Source organism: Heterodontus francisci, chromosome 4 (assembly GCF_036365525.1).
Source record: "Heterodontus francisci isolate sHetFra1 chromosome 4, sHetFra1.hap1, whole genome shotgun sequence".
Lineage (NCBI taxonomy): Eukaryota > Metazoa > Chordata > Chondrichthyes > Heterodontiformes > Heterodontidae > Heterodontus > Heterodontus francisci.
Window position 1 is genome coordinate 12,041,148 of NC_090374.1, and position 12,681 is coordinate 12,053,828.

Consider the following 12,681-nt stretch of genomic DNA (forward strand, 5'->3'; position numbering starts at 1 on the left):
CCAGGATCAGGATGGTAAATGGTGCCAGAATTCTTTGGGTAAGCTTGACGTGCACGCAACAACTTACATTTATGTACTGCCTTTAAAGTAGGAAAATGTTCCAAGGCACTTCACAGGAGTGTAATCAGAAAAATATTGATATCAGTTTATATATAGATTGGGTAAATCCAAAAGGCACTAATTCTGTGGAAGATGAATTCCTGGAGTGTGCACGAGATGGATTTCTGGAGCAGTATGTTGAAGAATCAACTCGGGATTGGGCTATTTTAGATTTAGTATTGTGTAATGAGAAAGAGCTAATTAATAATCTTGCTGTAAAGGAGCCATTAGGAAATAGTGACCACAAATAGATAGAATTCTACATTAAGTTTGAAAGCAATATAGTTCATTCTGAAACTAGGGTCTTAAATCTGAACAAAGGAAACTATCACGGTATGAGAGGCAAGTTGGCTATGGTGGATTGGGAAAATACATTAAAGGATTGGATGCTAGACAGGCAATTGCTAGTATTTAAAGTAGTATTAAGCAGTTTACAACAGATATACATTCCTCTAAGAAACAAATACCCAACAGGAAAGGTGAACAAACAAATAAAAGAAGTTCAAGATTGCATTAGGTCAAAAGTTATAATGTCACCAGAAAAAGTGTTAAGCCTGAGGATTGGGAGCAATTTAGAATCCAACAAAGGAGGACCAAGAAACTGATAAAGAAAGGGAAAAGAGAATATGAATGCAAGCTAGCGAGAAACATAAAGGTGGATTGTAAAAGCTTCTTTAGCTATGTGAAAAGGAAAAGATTAGCAAGGACGAATGTGGGTCCATTGCAGGTGGAGACAGGAGAATTTGTAGTGAAGAATGAGGAAATGGCGGAGAGACTAAATAATTACTTTGTGTCTGTCTTCACGGAGGAAGATACAGAAAATCTTCTAGTAATACAAGGGAACTAAGGGACTTGTAAAAATGGACCCTGACAACATTTCAGCAATAGTACTGAAGACCTATGCTCCAGAACGTGTCACTCCCTTAGCCAAGCTACTCCAGTACAGCTATAACACTGGCATCTACCCGCAAATGTGGCAAGTTGCCGAGCTATGTCCTATATATAAAAAGCAGGACAAGTTCAACCCAGCCAATTACTGCTCCATCAGTCTACTCTCGATCATCAGTAAAGTGATGGAAGATATGACAGCGCTATCAAGCGGCACTTGCTTAGTAATAACCTGCGTTGTGATGCTCAGTTTGGGTTTCCCCAGGGCCTCTTAGCTCCAGACCTCATTACAGTCTTGGTTCAAACATGGACAAAAGAGCTGAACTCGAGAGTTGAGGTGAGAGTGACTGCCCTTGACATCCCTGTCGACACTTACCCAAGAGAGCTTGGGTACTGGTTGTTGGAGCCATGAGTTGTGGTGCCACCAAAATGCATGGGGCAATCGCTGGAGTTTAATCTGCTGAGGCTGCACAGTGTACCAGAACAGGCTGCTCAACTAGCTCAGAGCCTATCCATTGGGGTGTTGGGCTGTAACTCAGTGTAAGGAATCCCAGCCCCTGCTCTGTCCTCCCCCACCCCACTCCCATTAATGAGCCTGGTGTTCATGGAACCAGCAAGGAACCAACAGCATCAGGAGGGCAGGACCAGAGAGAAAACACACACCAGTTTGCTGTTGACCTGGATCTCTGGTGGGGTAAAACAATGGTAGTGGGCATATGGTTCGTTTAATTACCTTCTCTCTGGCTTGTTTAGGTATGCTACGCCAGCGATAAGCTGGTGTCGATGGGTGAGTGAAGGCGGCCAGGAGAGAACATCCATGGAATGTCCCAATCCAAGGGCGCGTGGACAGGATGAAAGCAGGTGAGGTGTTTGTTATTTTCTATGTTTAAACCACAAGTTTAAACAGCCCCTGTTTAAAGATTTTAGTTTCTTCCTGGCCATCTTGGTGAGTGTAACATGATGCAGAAACCTATCACAAGTCTCCAAAATGAGCTATGAACAAACCCACACCATCCTCCCACAGAGGCATATCCCACTCACCTAGTAATTCAGAGGCCTAGAATAATGTTCTGGGTATTTGGGTTCAAATCCCACCATGGCAGCTGGTGAAATTTAAAATTCAATTAATTGATTTTTTAAAAATCTGGAATTCAAAGCTCGTCTCAGTTTCAAGGCACTATTACTATCATCGATTGTTGTAAAAAACCTATCTGATTCACTAATGGCCTTGAAGGAAATCTGCCGTCCTTACCTGGTCTGGCCTACATGTGACTCCAGACCCAGAGCAATGTGCTTAACTCTTAACTGTCCTCTGAAATGGCCTAGCAAGCTACTCAATTGTCAAGGGCAATTGGGGATGGGCAACAAATGCTAGCCTTGCCAGTGATGCCCACATCCCATGAAAGAATAAAGAAAAAAAAACAAATGTAGTGAAGGTTGCAAAAGCCAAGCTGGAGCAGTTACTGAGTGTTAATATCTTTTGGGGTTTACTGGTGCAGTGTTAACAGTCAACAAGTTGCTAATGCATTATCCTTGGGTTGTAGTGTGTCTCTCTGACCACAGTAGTTCAGCAACACCTCCCATAGCCCACTCATCTCTTTCAATCCATTATCTCAGGTGAATTCTTCAACATATTCTTTAAAGTAATTCCTTTTTTAAAAAAAAATGATTTAAATAAATGAAACAAAGTTGATGTTGCAATGCAAGATCCCAGTGACAAGACTCTACTTGATCTGTACAGCTGCATTCCCTAGCTTGAGGCATGGTTCAATTAACTGATATCATCTTCCAGTCCTCATTGTCTAATACCCTCCAAACTAAACCCCTTGCTGACATCCTCATCAACGTGTTGTACCAAGGGAAATGTAGGTGGATTTGGGAACTATAGGAAGCTTTGGTCCAGCTAACCTCTTCAAAAGCTTGGGCTTGTTCCCTCTTTTCACTAAGGCTCCTCATCCTCTTAAGGGTTTCCTCCTCTACCTCCTCCCTCTGATTTGCCCACTCTCCTGCCCTTACTGAACCTCGCCCTACTCAGCATCTCTCCCACCCACTCCTTTGCCATAACATGTGGTCTTGTAAGCTCCCGACCACTGACCAGGCAATTTCCAAATGTGCTTTTGTGTCCTATAACATCCACATTCCCAGGGTTGTGCCTGAATCCTCATAGTTCTCTGTTCCTGGGTAAAGACTAGCCCCCCACCCCCCACCCACAGCACCTGGATCCAAATCCTCTGGCCCTTCACCCTCCATAATGGCATTATTTGCATCAACCTACTCGACCATGCCTCCCCTTGTGAAGAGCTTTTCCTGACCAGAGGTTCCAGCTCTTGTTATGACACCCAGGCTCCTCTTCTCTTCTATTCCGAGAACCACTGGCTCGAGTGCAAATGGTGCATTAGTTCACTTGTGTCCTTCAGGCAAAAGAACCTGCACTCCCACCACCCAAACCATATCTGACATATGCATGATGCTGGTCCCACACTTCATTCGAGACTCTCTGGGAAAACCACTCCACTAACTCCCACATAACAAAACAAATTTATTAAAATAAGTTATTCACTTCCTTAATATATTATCCTTAATAAATTGGCACAGATTAGGGATTGTTCCTAGCACATTCCAAGTTTGTATGGCTCATGGAATTTACATCACAGAAACAGGCCTTTCGGCCCAGCAAGTCTGTGCTGGTGGATATGCTGCACGTGAGCTTGCTCCTACCTGGACTACACTCTGTACCTACCCACTGAGGTGGGGGAAGTGCCTCGATTGTCTAAGGTGCACTATTAAGGAGTATCTAATGCGGGTACAACTAGTCATTCTGCCTCAAGATGGGCGCTGGATGCTCTTTTTATAGTTTCTTGCACTTCGCGCTGCAGAGATGTTTAGTTTTTAGTTTAGTTTAGAGATACAGCACTGAAACAGGCCCTTCGGCCCACCGAGTCTATGCCGACCATCAACCACCCATTTATACTAATCCTACACTAATCCCATATTCCTATCACATCTCCACCTGTCCCTATATAGTTCCCTACCACCTACCTATACTAGGGGCAATTTATAATGGCCAATTAACCTATCAACCTGCAAGTCTTTGGCATGTGGGAGGAAACCGGAGCACCCGGAGAAAACCCACGCAGACACAGGGAGAACTTGCAAACTCCACACAGGCAGTACCCAGAATCGAACCCGGGTCCCTGGAGCTGTGAGGCTGCGGTGCTAACCACTGCGCCACTGTGCCGCCCTGGTGAATGGGATTCCTGTTTCGAACACGAGGTCTGCTTACAGCTTTAAGAGGCCATGATTTTGGATCTCTCCAGGCCACTTTATCATTCAGTGGATGTCCTACAGTCAAAGACCTTTCTTGGGTGAAATGCTTCACGAGCTTCTCTGTCTTTTGCAGGTCTGTAATAGCAGAGCTTCAAAAAATCCAAAGGTTTAACTGTATCCTTTGATATATTCATTCTGATGCACTATCAGTGATGTCTGGGTCAGAAACAGTAAGATTTAATGTAGCTTATGGGAAAAATAATCTCCCTTGTTTTCTTTCCCTCCATTAGAACATTTACTACTGTTCAACACTCCTTTATTAGATGTAAAGTGCTTTGAGATGTCCTGAGATTATGAAGCATGCTACATAAATGCAAGTTCATTCTTCTCTGTCTTTCTCTCACTGTCTTTCTGCTTGTTTTCTGATAGCTCTTGTGGCCCGAAGAGAACTTGGAAAAGTTTGATATATTGTATCTGGGCAGGGAGGGAGTCCAAGGTGAGGAACATGAATTGAAATTGAGACCAGGATAGAGTGGGAGGCTGTGGTTGGTGCTGGGAACACTTGCTCTGGAACTTGGTTTGTCACTGGGAGGGAGGGAATGATTAGGTCCTTGAGTGGAGCTAGAACAGAGTGAGACGGGTGGAGGGTTGGAGCTCAACCTTGGAGAAAATGTGGGGTTTGGAAGAAGTACAGGCTGAGGCTGTAAAGGAGGAGGGGGAGCAGGGCTTGAAGGGAAGCTATATGCACAATCTGGATTGATCTCTGATAATGACATAATCGTCACATGGTTAGGGATAAATCCTATATGACTATCATCAACCAATAGGAGATCTAACAGTCACAAACCAATCAGATGGACACATATAAACTTCTTCAAAAGTTTATATGTGTAATACTGAGCTTGAGAAAAACCTCTACCCTGGTACAGAACGGAGATGTTTGTTTGTAGGTCACTGTCTGTTGGTGTACCATCGATCCATGAATGGACTGCTTCCATGATCCTCAGGAAGGATATATTGGCCTTATAGAGGGTGCAATGCAGCTTCACCAGAATGATACCTGGGAAAATGTTAAATTACAAAGTCAAGTTGTATAGGCTAAGCTTGTATTTTCTTCGGTATGGAGAATTAAGGCATTAAGGAATTTTGGCTGATCAGAGAGGTGGAATCCCCCCCCCCCCCCCCCCCCCCACCGAAAGCTGTTGAGGTTGTGGGTCAATTCAAAACTTCAGAACTGAGATTGCTAGATTTTTGTTAGACAAGGTATTAAGGGTTACAGAACCAAGGCAGGTAGATACAGATCAGCCATGATCTAATTGAATGGGAGAACAGGCTAGAGGGGCTGAATGGTCTACCTCTGTTTCTTGCGTTGCCATTTTTAGTTGATGGTAGATTGTATAACTTGCCCACTGGTGAACGGTTTAATTCATGTGACTGTGTTTACAGGGGAGGTCCAAGCGAGCAATGCAGTGCACATCATAGAGCAGGTGGCAGTGACAGCCCTTTAGTCGAGGAGTGGATTCCACGTGCACAATGTGTGATCCCATTTTCTGGTAGGATGAGTGAGAGCAGTGAGGATCTCTGTAGAGGGGCCTGTGCACTGGCCTTTCCCCTTTGTTCATTTCTGAAGGGGGTGGAACATTGAAGTTAACAGGAAAAAACTGTAAGTAAATAGTTTTTAAAAAAAAAAACTCAAACAGCATTTTTGAATGCTTTTATCTTAATGTCTGGTTTAGTCTTTCATCATAACTAAAGCCTCTCATTCCTGATATCCTCTTCCTGAATCACTGTTGCACCCTCCATGGCCTTGAGATCCTTCCTGAGGTAAAGAGCCCAAACCTGAGCACAAAAATACAGCTGGTGACCAATTAGTAAGGTTGCCAACTCTGCTTGGATGTATTCCTGGAGATTCCATCACATGACCTCTTGTCTCCAAATGCCCATCCCCACTGGTTGCTGAAATGGCCATTCTTGCAGTGCCCTGCCTTCCCATGGTCAACTGGGAAGCAAACAGACTCTTTGTTACTCGATTGAATGCTGCATGAGTTTCAGGCAAACCACCATTTTCCCCACACATCCCCCATCATTTTTTTTAAAAACTAATAAACTGAAGTATGCAAAGAAAATTAAAAGGGAACACTTTTTTTGAATGTCCCTGATGATCTTTCTCCTGTTGCTCACAGAAGTGTCCTGGAGATGAATCTTCAATTCCTGGAGACTCCAGGACAATCCTGGATGGTTGGCAACCCTAATAATTGGTAAGGGTTTAGCATTACGCTGCTTGTATAGTCTGCCTCCCTTTTTACAAAACCCAGGATCATAAATGCTCTTTTTCTAATAAATTAATCAACATGCTCTCCCCCTCGTTGAGTTTTCTTTAATGCAAGTGCCTGCAGGTCTCCTGGAGAACTCCAACTGTCTGAAGCGCGGCCTCCCTTCGCACGCCAATCCTGACCTTCACCAACCCGCGGAGACCCCTGACCTCTATCACGGAGCGGGGGACCAGAGTGTAGAGACAGCGCTGAGGCAGACAGGCCGAACGATCCAAGACATCGAGCTGCTGCTGGAGGCAAACAACAGGGGGGGTAAATGAAATAAGAGAGGCAAAACATTTAGGAGTCAAGGGAGAGCTAAGGGGTGCAGTCGGAAATATCCCATTGGTTCAAAAAGGACGTGTCCCTCAGACTCTGAGGCCTGTTGCTGATGCGCCGTTTTGAGTGTTTTTCACTATCATGCGTTTTAGGACTGTGAATTTGGCATTGACAATGAGCTCCTACTGACTGCCATGTTATTGCAGCTCACTTATTTTATTGTGCACTTAAAGATGCAGAATAACTATAGGGTTCCAAGCAGTGACGCACTCCACCTTCAATTCAGGAGCTCCATCAGCAGGTGAGTTAGCGGTTAGTGTTTTTGATGGGATCTTTCATCCGTGGTTCTGTGGCTAAGTGGGCAGCACTCTCACCCCTTCAGTCAGAAGATTGTGGGTTTAAGTTCCACTCCAGACTCCTGAGCGTGTAATCCAGCCTTAAACTCCCAGTGGGGTACTTAGGGAGCACTGCATTGTTGGAGGTGCCTTTTTGTGGATGAGAGGTTAAACTGAGGCCCCCAACTGCCCCCTCAGATGGATGTAAAAGATCTGATGGCCACTATTTCAAAAAAGAGCAGGGAAGTTCTCCCTGGTGTCCTGGCCAACATTTCAACTGACATCAATAAAAATAGATTACTGAGTCATTATTACATTGTTGTTTGTGGGATCTTGCTGTGCACTAACTGGATATTGTGTTGTGTGCATTACAGCAGTGACTACACTTCAAAAATGCATCATTGACTGTAAGGCACTGTGGGACATCTTGAGGTTGTGAAAGACGCTAGATAGATTCTAATGACCTACAGCCGCCTGTGTTATTCAGTATATAATAGTGCTTCTGAGATTATTGGGGGATAATACACGGCTCCTGATATTTCCAACGTCCACAGACAACCAAGTATTTAGAGATGCATTAAACTAGGGCTCAGAATAAAACTTTGCAGAATTCCTGTTGGTGGTGGGGGCTAGGGAGGAGTCCCAGAATCAGACCTACAAAGTTCCAGCCCTGTGCCTGAGCCACAATCCCCTTGAGTACAGGCACCCAGCTGGAATCAGCAAATTGCACTTGCTGTATGAAATCAAACAAGGCTGCTTCTTGTCACGCTCCCGAGAAACATATAAAGGAACTTCCAGGCAATTTACTTTAGAAGGGCAGTTACTTCTATGCAGTTAAACGCCAACAGCTGTTCTATGCACAACAAGATCCCACAAACTGCAATGTGATGAACGACTAGATAATCTATCTTTTTTAGTGGTGTTGGCTAAGGGAGGAATGTTGGTCCGAGGACTTTGAGGTCCAGCTGAACGGACAGACGGGGCTGCTGTTCAACATCTCATTGGACGAATAGTGAACAACACACATGGTATATTGAGCAGTAAATGTGTATACTGTACCATTCTATATGAATCAGTCTACAGATTTAGAGGCTGCACTAATAATACCCAAATGAAGTACAATTTCAGACCAAATTGCTATAAATGAGTTATCAATGCAAAACAGAGAAACCAAGAACAATATTTGGGAATGTGCTTTTGTACAGCAGCCTTGAAATGGGTGTTCTTGTTTCTCACAATACTTGCAGTTGGTGCCATGGAGCACGTGTAGTGAAGCATCGATTACAAGCTAAGCTGGCAGATCATTCTAAAGCTCAAATGTCTCACCAGTTGTTTCAAAGCGATGAGAAGGAAGCTGTCTGAAGTAAATGCCAGCTGGTTGAGGGGGAGGCTGCCTTTTGCATTCTGTCTGAAGCGGGTTGTCGGCAACATAAGAAATAGGAACAGGAGCAGGCAATCCAGCTGCTCGAGTCAGCTGTGCCATTCAATAAGATCATGGTTGATCTTTGACCTCAAATCCACTTTCCCACCTGATCCCAGTTTCCCTTGATTCCCTCAGAGTCCAGCAGCTTAGTCTAGCTGTTTGATGGTAAAGCTTTCCAAATGTTCAGAGGGAAAGATTTGAGGAAATGCCCGTTTCACTGGAGGCCACTGTAAGAAGGGGTGCTGCACTTCAAAATAACTCATTGTATGTGGAGAGTTTTGTGAAGTGGAATAGGACACTATAAATGCAAGTCATTTTTTCAATCATTCTATCTGAGAATTTGTGGGGTTCAGACTGTAGTGGCACTTGTCTTTTTTTAATCACACTCATCATCTTAAGCATTCACTTGATTAATCATCTAATGAGATTTTTGCAGGTTTTTTTTTTGTAACTTTGTGCTGTGCTATTAGTTAATAAAATGTACAAATCATTTATTTTTAAATTCCTTTTATGAATTAGTAAGATGCAGAATTCCGTTTCAGAATTGGGGAAAAGCTTTGCTCACTGGGGAGAGGGAATGTTGTTTGGTTTCTGAAGGACATTCCTTGTCATGAAGTTGGCCAGGATTACTGCTACATAGAATGTACAGAAACAGGCCATTTGTCACAATTGGTCCGTGCTGGTGTTTATACTCTACATCTACTTCATCTCCCCCCTTTCAACATATCCTTTTATTCTTTTCACCCTCGTACTTATCTGGCTTCTTCTGAAATGTATCAATGCTTTTTGTCTCGACCACTCCCAGCTGGCAGTCAGTTCCACATTCTAAAGACTGACGGGGTAAATCCACTTACTTACTTTGGTTTTATGATCGCAATTATTTTTGCAGTTTATGGTGCAGTAGATAGAAAAAGATGATTTCACATTTGGGAGAGACAAATACTAGAGGCCATAAACTACAAGATAGTCACTAATAAATGTAACAGGGAATTCAGGAGAAACTTAATTTGCATTTATTTAGCATCTTTAATGTAGCAAAAACTGCACTGTCTCTAAATTGTCAGACTGCTTGTCTGACAGGCAGTACTGAATGAGCAGGAATTTCCTTCATCTAAATATTGGGAAGACTGAAGCCATTGTCTTCAGTTCTTGCCACAAACTCCATTCCCAAGCTGCCAACTCCATTCTGCCACCCACCAACTGTCTGAGACTGAACCAACCAGTTCACAAGCTCAGTGTCATCTCTGAACGGACAGGGGGCATTCTGAAGGGGGAGGGTGAACAGCCAGAGGTTGTGGTACACATCGGTACCAACGATATAGGCAGGAAGAGTGATGAGGTCCTGCAGGGGGAGTTTAGGGAGTTGGGTAGAAAGTTTAAAAGACAGGACCGCCAGGGTTGTAATCTTGGGATTACTCCCTGTGCCACGTGCCAGTGAGGCTAGAAATAGGAAGATATTGCAGCTAAACACGTGGCTGAACAGCTGGTGTAGAAGGGAGGGTTTCAGATATCTGGACCATGGGATCTCTTCAGGGACAGATGGGACCTGTACAAGAAGGACGGGTTGCATCTAAACTGGAAGGGCACAAATATCCTGGCTGCGAGGTTTGCTAGCGTCACTCGGGAGGGTTTAAACTAGTGTGGCAGGGGGGTGGGAACCAGAGCAATAGGACAGCAAGTGAAATAAATGAGGGGGAACTAGTAAATAAGGCCAGTAAGACTAAGAGGACGAGCAGGCAGGGAGATGTTGCGGAGCACAGCGGGACTGGTGGTCTAAAGTGCATTTGTTTCAATGCAAGAAGTTTAACAGGTAAGGCAGATGAACTTCGAGCTTGGATTAGTACTTGGAACTATGATGTTGTTGCGATTACAGAGACTTGGTTGAGGGAAGGACAGGATTGGCAGCTAAATGTTCCAGGATTTAGAAGCTTCAGACAGGATCGAAGGGGATGTAAAAGGGGTGGGGGAGTTGCATTACTTGTTAAGGAGAATATCACAGCTGTACTGCGGGAGGACACCATGGAGGGGTCGTGCAGCGAGGCAATATGGGTGGAGCTCAGGAATAGGTGCAGTCACGGTGTTGGGGGTTTACTACAGGCCTCCCAACAGCCAGCGGGAGGTAGAGGAGCAGATATGTAGACAGATTTTGGAAAGATGTAAAGGTAACAGGGTTGTCGTGGTGGGTGATTTTAACTTCCCCTGTATTAACTGGGACTCACTTAGTGCTAGGGGCTTGGATGGGGCAGAATTTGTAAGGAGCATCCAGGAGGGCTTCTTGAAACAATATGTAGATAGTCCAACTAGGGATGGGGCCATACTGGACCTGGTATTGGGGAATGAGCCCGGCCAGGTGGTCGAAGTTTCAGTAGGGGAGCATTTCGCGAACAGTGACCATAATTCCATAAGTTTTAAGGTACTTGTGGATAAGGATAAGAGTAGTCCTCGGGTGAAGGTGCTAAATTGGGGGAAGGCTAATTATAACAATATTAGGCAGGAACTGAAGAATTTAGATTGGGGGCGGCTGTTTGAGGGTAAACCAACATCTGACATGTGGGAGTCTTTCAAACGTCAGCTGATTAGAATCCAGGACCAGCATGTTCTTGTGAGGAAGAAGGATAAGTTTGGCAAGTTTCGGGAACCTTGGATAACGCGGGATATTGTGAGCCTAGTCAAAAAGAAAAAGGAAGCATTCGTAAGGGCTGGAAGGCTAGGAACAGACTAATCCCTTGAATATAAAGACAGTAGGAAGGAACTTAAGCAAGGAGTCAGGAGGGCTAAAAGGGGTCATGAAAAGTCATTGGCAAACAGGATTAAGGAAAATCCCAAGGCTTTTTATACGTATATAAAGAGCAAGAGGGTAACTAGGGAAAGGGTTGGCCCACTCAAGGACAGAGAAGGGAATCTATGTGGAGCCAGAGGAAATGGGCGAGGTACTAAATGAGTACTTTGCATCAGTATTCACCAAAGAGAAGGACTTGGTGGATGATGAGCCTAGGGAAGGGAGTGTAGATAGTTTCAGTCATCTCATTATCGAAAAGGAGGAGGTGTTGGGAGTCTTGCAAAGCATTAAGGTAGATAAGTCCCCAGGGCCTGATGGGATCCAGCCCAGAATACTGAGGGAGGCAAGGGAAGAAATTGCTGGGGCCTTGACAGCAATCTTTGCATCCTCATTGGCTACAGGTGAAGTCCCAGAGGACTGGAGAATAGCCAATGTTGTTCCTTTGTTTAAGAAGGGTAACAAGGATAATCCAAGAAATTACAGGCCGGTGAGCCTTACGTCAGTGGTAGGGAAATTATTAGAGAGGATTCTTCGGGACAGGATTTACTCCCATTTGGAAACAAACAAACTTATTAGCGAGAGGCAGCATGGTTTTGTTAAGGGGAGGTCATGTCTCACTAATTTGATTGAGTTTTTTGAGGAAGTGACAAAGATGAGTGATAAAGGAAGGGCAGTGGATGTTATCTATATGGACTTCAGTAAAGCCTTTGAAAAGGTCCCTCATGGCAGACTGGTAGAAAAGGTGAAGTCACACGGGATCAGAGGTGAGCTGGCAAGATGGATACAGAACTGGCTCTGTCATAGAAGACAGAGGGTAGCAGTGGAAGGGTGCATTTCTGAATGGAGGGATATGACTAGTGGTGTTCCGCAGGGATCACTGCTGGGACCTTTGCTCTTTGTAGTATATATAAATGATTTGGAGGAAAATGTAGCTGGTCTGATTAGTAAGTTTGTGGACGACACAAAGGTTGGTGGAGTTGCGGACTGTCAGAGGATACAGCAGGATATAGATCGGTTGGAGACTTGGGTGGAGAAATGGCAGATGGAGTTTAATCCGGACAAATGTGAGGTAATGCATTTTGGAAGGTCTAATGCAGGTGGGAAGTATACAGTAAATGGCAGAACCTTTAGGAGTATTGACAGGCAGAGAGATCTGGGCGTACAGGTCCACAGGTCACTGAAAGTGGCAACGCATGTAGATAAGGTAGTCAAGAAGGCATACGGCATGCTTGCCTTCATCGGTCGGGGCATAGAGTATAAAAATTGGCAAGTCATGCAGCAGCTGTACAGAACTTTAGT

At 44.4% G+C, this 12,681-nt stretch overlaps 1 protein-coding gene across 2 annotated transcripts in view; it reads left to right on the forward strand.

The window, feature by feature from the left end:
• Nucleotides 1-9,062, forward strand: part of c4h5orf34 (chromosome 4 C5orf34 homolog) — a 70,065-nt gene extending 61,003 nt beyond the window's left edge. For both annotated transcript variants that reach the window (XM_068029141.1, XM_068029142.1), the window contains exons 11-13: nucleotides 1,741-1,848; nucleotides 4,388-4,428; nucleotides 6,651-9,062. In XM_068029141.1, coding sequence (XP_067885242.1) covers nucleotides 1,741-1,848; nucleotides 4,388-4,428; nucleotides 6,651-6,847 — 346 coding nt within the window. In that variant the 3' untranslated portion in view covers nucleotides 6,848-9,062. The remainder of the gene's footprint in view (nucleotides 1-1,740; nucleotides 1,849-4,387; nucleotides 4,429-6,650) is intronic.
• The last annotated feature ends 3,619 nt before the right edge of the window (nucleotides 9,063-12,681 follow it).